Here is a 16559-nt window from a genome sequence, read left to right as displayed (position 1 = left end):
GTAACATACAAATCACATACGAACACTTGTAAAGTAGTAACATTTGCGATTACAAAATTTACAAAAACATTTTACAAAATAATTATGCGATATTTATTAAATGCATCTCAATATTCCAAAAAAATATGAATTTTATAATTTAGTATTATACTTTTAAGTTGTAAAAAATACTATTTTATCACAACATAATCGATCTTTCATTTTTTAAGATACATGTGAATGAAAGAATTGATATTAAGGTAAGTGCAAATATATAAAATAATTTTAATTTAATTAAAATTATTTAAATAAATTCTCATACAACAACTTTTTTAATATCATCGATAGTTGACCGTCTAGTGGAGAATTCCATAGCATATGTAACTTACATTAAATACAAAAGCAGTTCATTCAAATACATTTTATAGAAATTATCCTTTAATAACTGCTATTGGCCTCAGTTTAATACACTTTTTCGAAATACCAGCAGAATGGCACGTGTTTACAACATCCGTTACATTTTTATAGGATTCAGGAGCCTCTTCCATAACTAATTTTGGTGAGGCAACTCTAATGGATATACCTAAACTTTCTAATTTATTTAGAACATCTTTGTAATCTAAATTTCTTCGTGATTTGGCCCTAGACAAGGCACGACCCTAAATATATTAAAGAAAAATACAACATTTAATCAAATTTGTTTTCGTTTAAACAATATTAAGAACAACAGAATAAATTTGAAATATAACTTACAGCTCCATGGCACGTAGATCCAAATGTTTCTTGCATTCCTTGTTCAGTTCCGGTAAGAACATAACTGCATGTTCCCATCGTACCGCCGATTAAAACCGGCTGCCCTGTTAACTGATAATCTACAGGAATCAATGGATGATGAGGTGGAAAAGCCCTGGTTGATCCCTTAGTTGAAAGAAAAAGATAATTTAGTTTCTTTTACCCCCAATTATGTGGGACACCCTGTATATTTATAAGACAAAATATATCATATATTACAACTTACCTTCCTATGAACTAAAAGGGTTTTCGGTTTGCCGTCGACCAAATGTTCTTCAATTTTAGCTACGTTATGTGATACGTCGTAAATAACATGCATATCCAAGTCATCTGGAGAAAGATTAAATTGTTTTGCAAATGCCTAGAAATAAAAGCAAAAATGAAAAGTATACGCATAATTGAATTTTTTATTTATATTTATATTTTTTAAGACACAAACCTGTCGAGTAAGAAATGTCATAGAACTTCGATTGACCCATGCAAAATTAGCAGCAGCCGACATTGCTTTTAAATAATCTTGACCCTCCTGAGATTTAATATGAGCACAAGCTAATTGTCTATCATTTGTCTCGATATTATCCCTTTTCATAGCTTTCTCCATTTGCACGAGTGCATCTAAAAAAGAAAAAGAACATAAACGATTATTAGGTAAATAATGAAATAAAGTAAAAAAGATTTCACTATTATTTAATCTTATCTTTCATTCAAATTACCTGTAGCAACTTGATGTCCAAAACCTCTGCTTCCTGAATGAATCATAACACAGATTTGGCCCTTTTGTTCTATACCCATCTTACATGCAGCCCATTTATCATAAATTTCTTCTACAACTTGAATCTCAGCATAATGATTACCCGCACCTAATGTACCTAACTAAAATAATATTACTGTTATTACAAGGACATCAAGCAATTTGATTTTACGTTGGGTAGTAGTACAGATGGTCTTACGAGTACAAAGGGCTTATTAATATAGTATTGATGTTATTTTGAAGATTTACCTGAGGAAGACCACGTTTTTTTGCTCTCAATGACACTTTCGAAGGATCAGCATTTAACATTCTACCATATTCTTCGCAATGTTCCTTATCCTCTGCCCAAATGTAGCCTATAATCAATATCAGAATGATAATTTTGATATTTAATGGTTCATTTTATTTATTAAATTTTAATAAAATATTTACCTTCTCTCAAAGACCAATCCATACCCATCTCCAATGCCTCTTCTAAATCGTTAGCATTCATTGGTATAATCCCTTTAGACCCGACTCCTACCGGAATATGATCAAACATACTTTGTGCAAGTTGTTCCTATTACATACAATATTGTATTCAAACATAGTTTAACAAATTGGATTATAAAATATGTACAAATTATATAATTGAATACCTTAACAGGTAGAACGTCTTCTTGAAACAAATTTGTTCTTAACAAACGTACACCACAATTAATATCAAATCCTACTCCACCGGGTGATACTATTGACTTTGGATCATTTAAATCAAACGCTGCCATATTTCCTGTATATTAAATTAATATATTATTCTTATGATAAATCATGTTAATAAAAAATACATTTAAAAAGAAAATACTATACCAATGGCAAAACCATATCCAGAATGAACATCGGGTAACCCAACTGATCTTCCAACAATTCCAGGTAAAGCAGCTACGTTAGCAATCTGTTTCATACCTGGAAGAAAACCTCCAACTGCACCTGGCCTGCATGCATTTTTTAATTCGTCGAACATTAAACGTTCTAACGTATTGTTAACATAAAATACTCCTTCGACCTAAATAATATTCATGCTAATTAATTAACTTCACAAACTAAATAGACAACTTTGAATAAAAGTATTTTTTTTAAATGCATACCTTCATATTAGGTTGGAAACCTTTTTTAATTCTCCAAGACCATTGATTTATTTTTTCTAAGTACTTAAGTTCCTCCTGATACTGTCTGACAACCATTTTACTAAAAATCAAATATCAATTAATGTAATATTTATAAATTAATTTAATAACTAAATATGTTAACGATTACGATTAACGCAGAAATTATATTTTTTGTGACAATATATTAAACTTACAATAATTAAGTGTGCAATTATAAATTGGAAAACAATTAATTCAATTATTATTTATACACAAACGTAGGATCTTTTTTAATAAACTTTTAAAACACCGGCTTGTATCTCGCAAGATATTGCAACGACTACTGAAATTTACTTTGACAGTCTGAAAAAAGTAACCAGTCTTACCAAATGTGAAATGTTACCAGATAAAATCAGTGTTACCAAAAAAGTTTCTGCGCATGTAATGTAACTGCATATAGAGAATTATCAAATATAATTTTTGTTGAATTTCATGAATAAATAATTATTAAAAAGCTACATTTAAAATATATTTTAAATTTATATATAATGCAAAAGTTTAAAACACATAATTGATAAGTAAGGTAATAAAAATCAATTGCGATCAAATAATATTTATTTTCTTTAATTCTATTTACAACTACGTGTAATATTTTATCTACTTTGCTTGTAAATGTTATATATATATGTATAAATTAATTAAATAATTTTATTGTAATGATTTATATATTAAGCATACGCGTCACGAATTTCAATATTTATTTATGACATATCTCATAAGTTATATCGCTCAAAAGCTGTCAGTTGCTTGTTGCTGGAAGCAAGTCTTTGTGATAATAATTTATATAATAATGTTTTTAAATGCAGAAAATAAAATAATTGAGTATAAAAAGAGATTAAGAAAGAGAGAAAGTTATAGTAATAAAGTACGTATATCAAAACGAGGATATTGTAATATTCCTCTAAAGCTATGATTTGAAAAGATTGTATATATTGTAAACAGTAACAGTGCAAACAATTATTATATATTATGTATTTTATATATATATATATATTATATACTATATGCAGATAATTAATTTTGGAAAAGTGTACGAGTAAATTCAATGTAATCCAATGCTCCTGTAATTGGTCTTTCCGTTTTAGGATCAACGTATGCTTTCATACGTGCCACGCAGTAATCAGCCATTTCTTTCGTAAGATTCTGAAAAATTAAAAAAAGAAACAAATTACATAACGACATAATAAAAATCATTTACAAATTAGAATGAAAGTATACACTTGTATGAAATTCTACGTACGGCATATAATTCTTCCTTCGTTACGTATGGCCGATCTGCCGCTGTAATTGCACGGAAGGCATTTTCTATTTCTTCAGAACTCTGTACATTTTCCGTTTCTTTGCTTATCATAAACGCCATATATTCTTGTAACGAAACGTAACCATCTCTGTTCGGATCTACGATATCTGCGGATAAACAAATTTCATGGTAAATGTGCGATATTATGGAAAACATTGAAATGTAAAAAATGATTGTTGTAAATAAGAAATCAACGTTACCAAGTATGTTCTCAAATTCTGGATCAGGTTGACCCTCTTCGACCATTGGCAAATCATATCCTAGAGCCCTCAAACATGATTTAAATTCTTGATGATTTAATCGTCCACTCTTATCCTTATCAAAGTGTTTAAACATCATAGAGAATTCTTTAAGAGCGTCTTCAGAGACACCAGATTGATTTCTTGCTTGAATTTGTTGTTCGAGATTATGTTGCATGCGCATTCCAAGTTGATCCAATTGATCCCATTGTTGTGCCAATCCGACTGTACTGTGTTCGGTATAACGATTATCGAGAATTAAATGTTCTTCCAATATCGCACCGAGATCCTCGATCTTCTTCAAATCTTGACGACGAGCTCGTACTTCCTGAGTTTTTCTCTTAGTTGCTTCCAATTGTTGTTCCAAAGAACCGGAACCTTCCATCATAGATGTTCTATAAAATATTATAAAAAGATATAATAATCAAATTTATCATGAAATCAATTTTAATTTTAAATAATAAAGATATAAATTATGATATACCTTGTTTCTGCCAACCATTGATGGAACGCATTAGCATGCTTAGCGAATTCTTTTCGTAATTTATCGTTTTCTTCTTGTCGTTGGGCTTCCTTCGCAAGCTCTATATCACGTTCTTTGATAATCTTTTGCAAATTACGCCAGGTATCTTCCAGTGCTTCCATTGTAAACCACGTATACGGATTTGGACCAACGTTGAAGCTCTTTATTTGTCTGTCAAGTGCTGCAAGTGCTTGGAAATCAGCTTCAGCAGAAGACAAACTTGCTTGGAATTGAGCATGAGCTTCTCGTAATGCACGAATTTCTTCGATGCTGTTACATCTAACTGGATCGGTTAAATCTTCCTCAGCATTTTCGAACCATGAATTGAAAGCAGAAGCTTTCTTGGCAAATGTAAGATAAAGTTCTTCGATTTGTCTGAACTGATCTTGCATTCTTAACAATCGCTGTTTACGAGCGTCAGAATCTGCCAAGAGTTTCTGCCAACGGGTGATCACGTCAGCATGACGTTTCTGAATACTCGGAGTTTGATCATGTCCAGCATCAACAAGCATTTCTTTCAAAGATGTTATATTTTGAATACCCTCGTGTTCAAACGCGTGTAATCCAGCATCGAAAGTTTCCTGCTTGGTTAATAAAGTTTGAACGGTTGATAAATCACGTCCAAACTCTTCTGAACGTACGTGAGTTTCTTTGTCAGCGATCCATGATTCAACGACATCAGCTTTCCACATAAACTGCAAATATGCCGAATTATCATTGAGGCGGGTCTTCCTTCTAGCTGCAAGTGCACCAAGTTGTTCCAATTTATTACGCAATTGCGTACATCTCTGTCCAATAGCATCAGCTCGATGATTACCAGCATTGATCAATGCCTCACCAGCTTCACAAATGTCTTTGCAGCGTTCTCCATGAGCAGCGAAATCAGTTTCAAAGGCATCATGTTTCTTTAACAAACCTTGAACAGCAGCCATTGTATCACCGTAGTCTTCTACTGAAAGTAATTGTTGTTTTTCAGTGATCCAAGCTTCTTCTTCTTCAACCTTCGCCAAGAACTGTTGATAAGTCAGAGATTCATCCAATTTTTGTCCTCTATTAGCAGCCAATTGTTTAAGTTCAGACCAGGCTTGATTGAGAAGCTTCAAACGTTGTTCAATCTCATGTGCACCCAAGTTAGATACATCCATCAATTTTTCACCTGCCTCTTGAACTGCTTGAATGGCAGGTTCGTGACTACCAAGTTCAGCTTCTAATCTCTTATGCTTCTTCTTAAGATTCTGTACGCCTGTTAAGTCACGACCATAATCGTCAGATCCAACCAATAATTTCTTCTCTTTGATCCAAGATTCTTCATCAGCGATGTCACGGAAGAATTGATGCAAAGTATTAGCTTCGTTTAATCTCGCTTGTCTATGAGCAGCAAGATTTCTGATACGTTCGTATCGTTCGTTTATGCTCTGTCTCTTTTCTTGAATACCAGTTGCATCGAATTGTCCACTTTCAATGAGAGAATCAGCTTGAGCATTCATATCCTTGATTCTTTCCTCGTGAGCCTGAATATCCGCTTCGACCAATTGGTGTTTCTTCATCAAATTTTGCACAGATGCCAAATCTTTTCCAGCATCTTCAGAAGTTAATAAACTTTCAACTTCGCCAAGCCAAAAATCTAAATCTTTAACTGCCGCAATGTATGTACGTTGCTTGTTGGCTTCTTTCAATTTCATGGATTTTTCTGTAGTCTTTTGGGTCAAATATTCCCATTGATCGGCAATAGATGCTAATCTCTTCTGAACCGCATCTTCTGAGCCCGCACATTGATGTTTCTCTATCAAATTTCCTCCCATTGCTAGAACCGACTGAATTCTGTCTGCATTAGCTGCAAGTTCGGCTTCAAATGCTTGATGTTTCTGATGTTTCGATTGTATGTTAGCGGGATCTTTGTAATTTTCTTCCGTGGCTAATTGCAATTTTTCGGCTATCCAATTTTCTATTTCATCGGCATCTCGAGAGAATTGTTGAAGAGTCTGAGATTCTCCTAGTTTCGATCGTTTTTCTATAAGAGCGTCTTTCAAATCTTTCCAGCGATCCAACACTTGACAACGTTTATCGTCTATGGGTTTAGCTGCGTAATGTTCAGCTGCTATCAACTGATCGGCCAAAGTTTGTAAAGTACCGATTTTCTCTTCATGCGCATTTATAGCTTTATCGAAATCTTCGTGTTTTTTGATCAATGCCTCAACGTTATCGTTGCTGTCAACAGTATCCGCACTTTTCAGGAAAGCTTCTCGTGCGCTCATCCAATTTTCTGCCTGTTCACAATCTCTGCAGAATAATTGTAGTTCCAAGTTCTGATCTAATTGCATGCGTCGTTGGATCCAAGCCTTTTCTAATTCTTGACGAGCTTCAGCCATTGATTCTAATTTCTCCTGGATTTCTACACTGGCGTAATGACTCGATTGCAATAATTGTTGGCCAAATAATTCAAATGCCTGGAACGTTCCAGTCCTGGCATCGATTTCCATTCGGTGTTCCTGTAAATTAATATTATAAATTAAATTAATCGAATGATTGAATAAATATCTTTGCTTAAAAAAAGAATCCTGCATTTTTTCTGTATCTTCATATATATATGAAACGCACAATGATATTGTTATGTATCATTTCAATCCACTCAATAATAAATGCTATAAGCGGCAAAAAACGGCAGTATCATAAGCTGAAAATATTGAGATGGTTAATGAGCTAATATTTTCACGGACAAAAAAATACCGATCACTTTTTTCTTGTTCCAATGAGCTTTGATATTACAAGATATATGCGTGACAATTAATTTAACGCATTTAACAGAGACAAAGCGTCGCAAATACGTCGTTGCATGCTAAAATCCTCTACTACCTCTGGAAAAACGCTGTATCGCGCGTCTATCTCTGCTCTGTGATTCTATAATTCAAATCATCTGTGAACGATCTAGTGGGACTACGAGGAATTAAATGTTTTCTGATAGAATAAACAATAAAATAAGTTTACCTGATGACGTTCCAGCAATGCCTCAGCCCCTGTAACGTCCGACGCGAGTTCCTCGGAAGCAACAAGACCCATCATCGAATTGATCCATGCCATCAAATCGCGATAATCGCTGAGGAATCGTTGCAAATCATAAGAGTCCAATAATTTTTCTTTTCTACTATTGGCTTTAGCTGTAAGTTGAGTCCATTCCTCGTTAATTTCTTTTTGTTTAGCATAAGTTTGTTCAGCAGTTTCCGGATGAGATTGCATCAAACGATTCGCTGTTTCATCCAACTGTTTTATTTTATCTCCAAGGGCTGCCAAGTCTCTTTCTAACCCTTCGTGTTTACGTTGCAACGCTTGTACGCTACGCAAATCTTTGCCGAGATCGTCATTGTTCAAAGCCGCATCCTTCTCGCGAATCCAATCTTTCGTTTCGTCAACGTCACGATGGAAACGTTGTACTTCGTGAGCGGAACCTAATTGACTGGCTCGTTCGGCCGTAAGTGTTTGCAGACTCTTCCATTTTTCATTCAAATCTTGTATTTGCGTTTGAATCTTTAACGCAGCTTCTGTCTGTCCCAGGCTCATCAGTTGTACAGCAATCTCGTTCATTTCAGCGAGACGTACCTCGTTAGCTTTTAGATCAGCCTGGAAATCGTCGAATTTCTTTTGCATCACTTCTACTTGTTCTAAATCTTCACCGACGTCTTGCACTTGAGCATGATTCTCTTTGTCCTTTATCCACGTTTCTAATTCGGCGGCTTCTCTTACGAGAACGTAAGCCTTCGCAGTTTCGTTCAATTTAACTTGACGTTCTCGTGCCAATCTCAAAAGGTCATCGTACTGTCCTTCAATCTGTGCTTGCCTAGCTGCAATTGAACTTTGCTCTCTTGCTAAATTCTGTTGAGAAGCACTCAAGCCTGCTTCTGGTTCAACACGTTTGACATATGCAGCTGGTACAAAACCTTGGCGATCATTCACTTCTACTTTCCACCAATCTTTATTATTGGAATTAAGAAGAGTCAAGGTATCACCCTTCTTCATGGATACTTCTCTCGGTGATTTTTCAGCATAATCGTACAATGCGACGACGCATTCTTTACCAGTTATATCAATCGTAGGAGTCTCTTGTTGACGACAAGAAGCCGCTTGTTCGCGTAATGCAGTTATAGTACTAGCAAATGCTTCTAGGTCACTAACGAGAGCTTCGTGTTTTTTTAACAAAGCCTCGGAACTGTCCTCGTCCTTACCGTAATCAGCATTCATTACTATGGGTCTTTTTTCTTTCATCCAAGATTCAGCTTCATTGGCATCAGCGAAATACTGATGGGCCTGCAGTGAATCGTCAAGATCATTTTTACGTTGCCGTGCCTTCTCTTTCAATTGTCCCCAATGTTCATCTAAAGCTGCTAGACGTTGACTGATCTCTCCAGATGCGAAATGACCATCTTGCAACATAGTTGAGCCTGCTTGGCATACAGCAGCTACTCGTGGCTCGTGATTATTGATTTCTGCCAGGACAGCTTGATGTTTCTTTTGCAAATTTTGAACCCCAATAAGATCACGTCCACGATTAGTGGATGCAGCAACTGGTTCTTTTTCACGAATCCAAGCTTCCTCATCTTCGATATCTCGGAATAATTGTTGGACTTGTAAGGAGTCTAAAAGTCTCTGTTTTCGAATACTCATGGGTCTTTGCAAGGCTGAATAACGTGTTTGCAATTGGTCCTGTTTGGATTTGATGTTGTCTGCATCAAAGTGTCCTTGCTTAACAAACTGTTCTGCAGCCTGTGCAATACTATCAATTCTATCTGCATGCGATGATACATCAGCTTCCAAGAGAGCATGTTTCTTTTGTAAGTTTTGAACACTGGTCAAATCTTTTCCATAATCTTCCGACATGAGTTGTCCTTCAACCTCCGAAAGCCACAATTCGATATCTTCGACCGTACGATTAAATTGTTGTTGCTGAGAGGCTTCTTGTAATTTCGCACCTTTCTTTTCTGAAGCATGTGCTAAACTTTCCCATAATGATATAATTTCTTCCGTACGAGTACGAATGCGATCACTGGCGTAATGATTATTTCCTATCAATTCCTCTCCAGTTGCTACCAACTCTTCCATTCGAGTTTTATTGGCGTTCAATTCTTGTTCGAAATTCTGATGCTTCTGAACTTTTCCATTAAGATTAGTTGGATCCAAGTAACTGTCGTCGGTAGCAAATTTAAGTTTCTCATTAATCCAGCCTTTCGTTTCATCGCAATCACGTTCGAATTGTTGTAATTTGTACGCATCTTCTAAACGATGTCTTCGTTGGGCAGACTTGTCGAGAAGTATGGCTCTCCTTTCTAATAACATTTGTCGTCGCTGGGCAACATCGTCTGCGGCATAATGTTCTCCCTCGATTAACTTTCCAGCAAACTCGTCTAATACTTTAATCTTTTCTTCTTGAGCTGCCAATGATTTGTCAAAATCTTCGTGTTTCTTTATAAGAGCCTCTACGCTGTCAAGAGAGTCACCTAAATCTTCATTAGCTAAAAATGCTTCCTGTTTTGCCATCCAAGCATCAGCCTGTTCTGTATCTCTGTAGAATAGTTGTAAATCCATACACTGTTCGTATAAGATACGACGTTTCTCCCACAAACTAAGAAGGGATGCTTTATCCTCTGCAAGTGACTCCAATTTACGAGCAACTTCTTCAGCTGCATAATGTTTCTTCTCCAAAAGTTTATTACCAGCCATAATTGTAGAATCAAAACTATCAGCTCTGGCATCTATCTCTCCTTTGTGTTCCTGATGTCTCTCCAAAAGTGCTTCAGCCCCAGCCACATCTTTGGCAAGTTCATCCGCCGAAATAATTGCGCGCATATCATTCATCCAAGAAACTAAATCTCTATAATCAGCCAAGAAACGATGCAAATAATACGACTCGTCGAGTTTCAAACGTCTTTCTTTAGCCTTTGCAGTTAAACTTTCCCAAGATTGAAGGATTTCTGCTCTCTTAGATTGTATTTGTTTGGAATGATCTGCCTGGTGAATAGCTGCCAAACGATCCGCTTCTGCTCCTAATGTATATACCTTATCTTCCAAAGCTGCAAGATCACGTTCAATACCTTCATGTTTGCGTTGAAGTGTCTGCACGCTTGCAAGATCACGTCCAAAGTCATCGGATGACAATACAACATCTTTTTCTGCGATCCAAGCCATCGTTTCATCAGCATCTCTATTAAATCTCTGAATTTCATGTGCTCCAAATAATTTCTCTTGTCTCAAGATAGCAAGTTGTTTCAATCTTTGCCATGATTCATTTAATTCCTCTTTTCTACGTAAAATGGTATCGCGTTCTGGATGACCGTCTAATAAAAGTTTGTCTGCAATTTCGTTAACTTCTGTTACTCTATATTCTTGACTTGCCATGTCTTTTTGGAATTCATCAAATTTCCTTTGCAATACTTCAACGTGTTCTAAATCATGTCCAAACTCATCGGTGGTTACAAACGCTTCCTTATCATGGATCCAAAACATAACTTCATCGCAGTGTCTGATAAATTGGACAAGTACTAAAGCTTGTTGCAATTTCAATCCCTTGTCGGCTAATCGTGACAATAATAACTCCCATAAGCTGTGAAGTTCCTCTGTAAAAATTCAAAGTATATAACAAATAGGTATTTCAAAGTATATCGTTAATCATGATTTATACTAGAAAAGTCAACAATCTATATTTACCTAATCTTTTACGAATGACATCACTAGCAAAATGATGTTGCGCTATCATCTCAGAACCAGTATTATCAAGTAACACGATAGCATTGGAATGAGCAGCGACTTCTGCTTCGAACGCTTGATGCTTTTGAATCTTGGCTTGCAAATTAGTTGGATCTTTATAACTTTCATCCGATGCTGCTTGTAACTTTTCATATATCCATCCCTCAAGTTCATCCGCATCTCGCTTAAAATACTAAAAGCAAACCAAATAATTCGGTCATTAAAAAAATACAAAAATAAGGACATCAATTGTATATCATATCTTAGGTAAGAAAAGTAAATCTTGTAAATAATTAAAAATATATTACTTGAAAGCGACGGGAGTCCTCGAGTTTGTCTCGTTTGCTACGAGCCTCCGCCTTGAAATTGGCATAACGTCCAAGAACTTGTTCACGTCTTTCTTGAATATCTTCCGGATTTTCCAGAATTTTCACTTCCTTCGGTGTTATCTGATCCATCTTTGTAAAGTTCCTTAAACGTCTTTAAACGTCTTTACAAATGGATATCCACTTGCGGCCAAGATGGCCGTAGGGTGTGGCTGTTAACTCGTTCGTTCTCTTCAAAAATCGACAATTCTCTTATCTGAAAAGTAATTATTGTTAACAATATAGATTCACATAACTTCTATACTTTTTTTTATTTAATTCATTTCTACGAATGATGAATAATATCGAATAAGAATACGCACTTTCTTCGTGCGTTCCAATAACTCGGTTAGATCCGTTACTGATGCGCTCTTTCTGCACAGTGACGTTTCGAGGAAACACGTAACGGTGCGGCTGATACGTGATTGGTCGATTTATTTCCTACTCTACCAATCTAGCCTTACCTTAGTTCAATAGGTCAAATATACACATTGCTTGAATCTCTCTTTACATATATATATATATATATTAGAATGATATGTTTGACATATATAGAAGATGCATACACATACATACACAACATGCAATCATGATTATGACGTTACGTTTATCTTTGAAACTTACGTCATGTACCTACTACATATATATATATATGGTGTTTCCGAAATAAGATGATAATATTTACTTTAATCGTTTTTTAATTAAATTATAATGTCTTGCTCACTTAAAATATTGATGTGATATTTATATATAATTTATGATAGTTTCCTTAAGTTATTTAGAAAAATTATATACGCAAGTATTTAATGTTCTTCAAAAATGTAAGTATATTTATAGATAAGATAATATATATATTTTTTTAAATATTAAAGCGTTGGACGAATCAAAGCGAAGAAGCGATAAATGTTGAATTTCGCGCGGAAATATTCAAATATGGAAGTGGTAATAAGGAATTTTTATGATAGTTGTTTATTTATACTTTAACACCCTTAACCTACACATAATAGAGAGAGAGAGAAATAGAGAATTAAAAATTAGGCACGAGTCACTGTTACGTTATGGTACAATAATCTTTTATTAAATTTCACCTACAAACAACGAATCACAGAACGTTACATTAGAGTTCCTTACATCAATCCATCGTGTCTTCATAATATTTTACAGGTAAATAATTATATATTTATCCCTATTACAGTAAAATCTTATTCGTTAAAATATCTTGTAGCGTAGTCAATCATTATGTGTGTATATATATAAATTTAATTCACCTAAAAATATGATTTTTTGTTGTAGTGTTTTCATTCATCGTTTATAAGTGTCTGCTATCATGTATACAAGTGGTACGTTAGGTATAGGTACTTGCTTTTGTCCATTGTACTCTGATATTTTTTTTTTTATTCTTCTCCTTCTTCTTCTATTTTTTATTAATTTTTGTATGAATACGCATATTATATATATTCAATGGTTCCGTATTGTATAGAAAAAATGATTATTTCAAAAATCTTCATACGTCAAAAGACCTTTTATTCGTCGACAAAAATTTATTTCATTAAACGAGGATAGTACTAACATTTCTTTAATTTATTTATCTTCTTCATCTTTAAGTACCTGGACAAAGTAATGGTATTACAATATAAATCGCTAAAAGTTTTATGTTTTATTCTTTTTTTTCTTTTCATATTTTCTCTACCTACCTCTTCCCTTTCTTTCTTTCTTTCTTTCATTCTTTTTTTTTTTTTTTTTTTTTTTGTTAAAAGGCAACATGTCTTTGTTAATACAAAAAGGCAATTTGCTTTGTATCATCGGTATATACGGCGTCCCCCAACGAACATTTATGTGATTTTTTTTTTAAATGATACTGAAATATATTTTGTTTCAAAGTGGCAAATGTAAGGGACCATTTTACAGGCATTATTGGCAGCACTGGATCACTTTATGTATATATATGTATGTGTATGTGTATGAATGTGTGTATATATGTGTTTTTGTTTCACTGTATTTCGCATATCTTCTTGAAAATATTCCATTCCAACGTTAATCGTTAACGACTTATGTAGAACTTCAGAGAGCATTTCTGTCTTAACGTTTTGCACAACATACTCTCTGATATTTGTTACAGTTATTTATTTATTTATTTATTTATATATATAATTTTCTTTTCACTTCCCATTGTCTTGCGCAGTCACGAAGAATATTAAAGTAGCACATACTTTTATTTTCTTTCTTTCTTTGTATCTTTCATTCTTTTTTTTTGTTTGTTTGTTGGTTTATATCTTTCGTAAGTAATATCCTCTCTCAACGAATCCTTATGTACAAAAAAACTTATTTAATATACAGAATACACTTGCACTCATACGTACGTTACCGCCGCCATCATCGTAGGGGCGTTCAATAAATTAAATTTTTATTCTCTAAATTATTATTAATATTAATATTATTATTATTATTATTATTATTACTATTATTATTATTATTGTTATTATTATATTATCTTATCTTATAATATTCTTAATTAATTATCCTAACATTATTATCCTTAACGTTAACATTTTCTTCTTCTTCTTCTTCTTATTATTATTATTATTATTATTTTTATTATTATTATTATTAATAATAATATTATATTCCTTATTATACACTTTCCCCTTCCCCGAATTTTAGAAAGGTTCATCTACAATTACAAAAAAGTACGATGTCCTCGATTTCTACTACTTGAGTAGTAGTAGTAGTAGTAGTAGTAGTAGTGAGTATGAACAAATCGGCGAGTGTGCGTTAAATAGCTACAATTCGAAGTATTTTATTTGTTATATCATCGAATATACGAATAATCGACGATTAATTACAAATTACAATCAACGTTCGCAATGTACTATACATCGGTATAAAAAGAAATCGTATACATATGTCAGCGTTAAATAGTATAATTCGGTTAAATCGTGATCACTGTAGTTATTTCAGGGTTTAAGAATTTTCATGAATTTACGAATTTCACGCTTTAACACTAACATATATATATATATGTATATGTATATATGAAAAAAAAAGTTTAAAACGTTTAGACGTTTTATAGATAAAATTCGAGACATCGTACGAGACGGTGAAGCATCTTTAACTTCCACATTTATCACCCTTCCTTTTCCGTACTCTTACACGTACACACTTGCATTATCATTAATTTCCCTCTTTAACTCCCCCCTTCCCCGATTCCCACCCATGATTTGCTCTACATAACATACAATATATATATTCATATAATATATATAATATTCAATAATATTTATATGTATATATATATATATATTTTTTTTTTCTTATTATTTATTTATTTATTTATACTTAAGATATACATATTTTTTGTTTTGTTTGTTTATATATATACACTGATGTTTAAATGTCTCTCCGTTTCAATAATATTTACGAATCAGTAACACTAGGTTTTTGCTAAATAACATTCTTGGACCTCATTTGTATATAGCCAGCACCTTACGTTGTTGAACCTTCAGCTCGAACGGAAGAGTTATCCATCTCTTCGATTATATTTAAAAAAATATAGTCTCTACCCCCTTCTTCCTATCCTCTCTCTCCTCTTTCTTCTTTTCCTCCTCTTCCTCCTCCCTGAGCTCGCTCCGCTAAATGTTTTTTTTGTATTTTTTTTTTAAACGGACACATTCTCTAATTCTTTAAGGGAAATTTGTCCTCTTTCGTCCCCTCTCTATTTGAATTTCTTTCTCTCTTTCAAACTTACGCGCCCCTTTCGCTCTCTCTCCCCTCTCTCTTTCTCTCTTTCTTTCTCTGTCTTTCTACTTTTCAAGTCTCTTCACAGCCCTCATTTCGTTTCGCATTAAAACTTTTCAGGTTTTATTTAAACGTAACTTCGCCACGTCACATATAACAATTTTCTAGATAACATATATAATCATCTAATATATAATAAATAATTTATCTCTTTTATCCCCGATATACAATTTTCGCATATACTTCTACTCTCTCTCTCTCTCTATCTTTCTTTTTTCTTTCTTTCTTGTTCTTTCTTGTTGTATAACTCTTAAATAATTCTTCCACAATGATTTATTTATCCTTTTATCTTTGTTTGTTTATTCTTTCTCAATTAATAACGACTGCCATATGTAAATATAAGAACTAAATTTAGTACAAATTTGTAAAAGAGTCGAAGAAGACACTCGTAAGTGCATCATATGCATATACGATTTATGTCTGTACGTACGTATGCATATATATTTCGTATATATGTGAGCTTAAGATCTCTATACGTGGACGTTAATTAATTAGATTCGATTATTATTTAATAATATTTTGCCTCTTTTTTTCTTTTTCTCTTTCTTTCTCTTCAAACTATTTCCCCTTTCGCATAATCTATATATCGTAACCCAACAAACATACGCGCACGCATACACATACATACGTGGACGCAAGTAATAATGATCACGCACTCACACAGCCAAGAACAATGTATGATTTTTTATTTTTATATTTTTTTTAACAAAGGAGAAAGACCAAAAGGAGGACGATAGACGATACGATTAGAGAGAACTATATATATATTTATATCGTGCAACGATTACGTCGAATTATTTAGATATTTAGATAGTTTTTTCTTTTTTTTTTTGTGAAAACATCATCAACATCATTATTCGATTATTCTCTCGTAAAAGTTTCAACCGTATAAAAGGGGA

The 16559-nt window shown here is 33.6% G+C and overlaps 2 protein-coding genes across 2 annotated transcripts; both read right to left on the bottom strand.

Annotated features, from left to right (window-relative positions):
• Window positions 1-395: 395 nt before the first annotated feature.
• LOC122525439 (RNA-splicing ligase RtcB homolog) lies at window positions 396-3029 on the bottom strand. Its single transcript, XM_043648249.1, has 11 exons — window positions 2862-3029; window positions 2647-2746; window positions 2369-2564; window positions 2161-2291; window positions 1955-2081; window positions 1772-1878; window positions 1485-1644; window positions 1211-1386; window positions 998-1132; window positions 733-897; window positions 396-638 (listed from the first exon to the last, which is right to left on the bottom strand). The coding sequence occupies exons 2-11, from the start codon at window positions 2740-2742 to the stop codon at window positions 411-413; spliced, it is 1521 nt and encodes a 506-aa protein (XP_043504184.1). The 5' UTR covers window positions 2743-2746; window positions 2862-3029; the 3' UTR covers window positions 396-410.
• A 355-nt stretch (window positions 3030-3384) lies between these two features.
• Window positions 3385-12300, bottom strand: LOC122525419 (spectrin alpha chain). Its single transcript, XM_043648207.1, has 8 exons — window positions 12189-12300; window positions 11809-12082; window positions 11462-11693; window positions 7754-11370; window positions 4730-7257; window positions 4207-4640; window positions 3947-4113; window positions 3385-3849 (listed from the first exon to the last, which is right to left on the bottom strand). Exons 2-8 carry the CDS (start codon window positions 11956-11958, stop codon window positions 3721-3723), a joined length of 7257 nt encoding a protein of 2418 aa, XP_043504142.1. The 5' UTR covers window positions 11959-12082; window positions 12189-12300; the 3' UTR covers window positions 3385-3720.
• Window positions 12301-16559: the final 4259 nt, after the last annotated feature.

Source organism: Polistes fuscatus, unplaced genomic scaffold (genome assembly GCF_010416935.1).
Source record: "Polistes fuscatus isolate 324 unplaced genomic scaffold, CU_Pfus_HIC Scaffold9, whole genome shotgun sequence".
NCBI lineage: Eukaryota > Metazoa > Arthropoda > Insecta > Hymenoptera > Vespidae > Polistes > Polistes fuscatus.
Note: the sequence above shows the minus strand (reverse complement) of the source record. Positions and strands in the feature narration are given on the sequence as shown.

What these genes read in the sequence shown, in the direction of transcription:
- LOC122525439 (XM_043648249.1), bottom strand. Translation starts at nt 2,742, where the DNA reads ATGGTTGTCAGACAGTATCAGGAGGAACTTAAGTACTTAGAAAAAATA. An exon ending in GGATTGGTCTTTGAGAGAAG is followed by an intron (nt 1,879 to 1,954) that starts GTAAATATTTTA and finishes TATTGATTATAG; the next exon opens with GCTACATTTGGGCAGAGGAT. An exon ending in CCCTTTTAGTTCATAGGAAG is followed by an intron (nt 898 to 997) that starts GTAAGTTGTAAT and finishes CTTTCAACTAAG; the next exon opens with GGATCAACCAGGGCTTTTCC.
- LOC122525419 (XM_043648207.1), bottom strand. Translation starts at nt 11,958, where the DNA reads ATGGATCAGATAACACCGAAGGAAGTGAAAATTCTGGAAAATCCGGAA. An exon ending in AGGACTCCCGTCGCTTTCAA is followed by an intron (nt 11,694 to 11,808) that starts GTAATATATTTT and finishes GTTTGCTTTTAG; the next exon opens with TATTTTAAGCGAGATGCGGA. An exon ending in AGAATTTGAGAACATACTTG is followed by an intron (nt 4,114 to 4,206) that starts GTAACGTTGATT and finishes GTTTATCCGCAG; the next exon opens with ATATCGTAGATCCGAACAGA.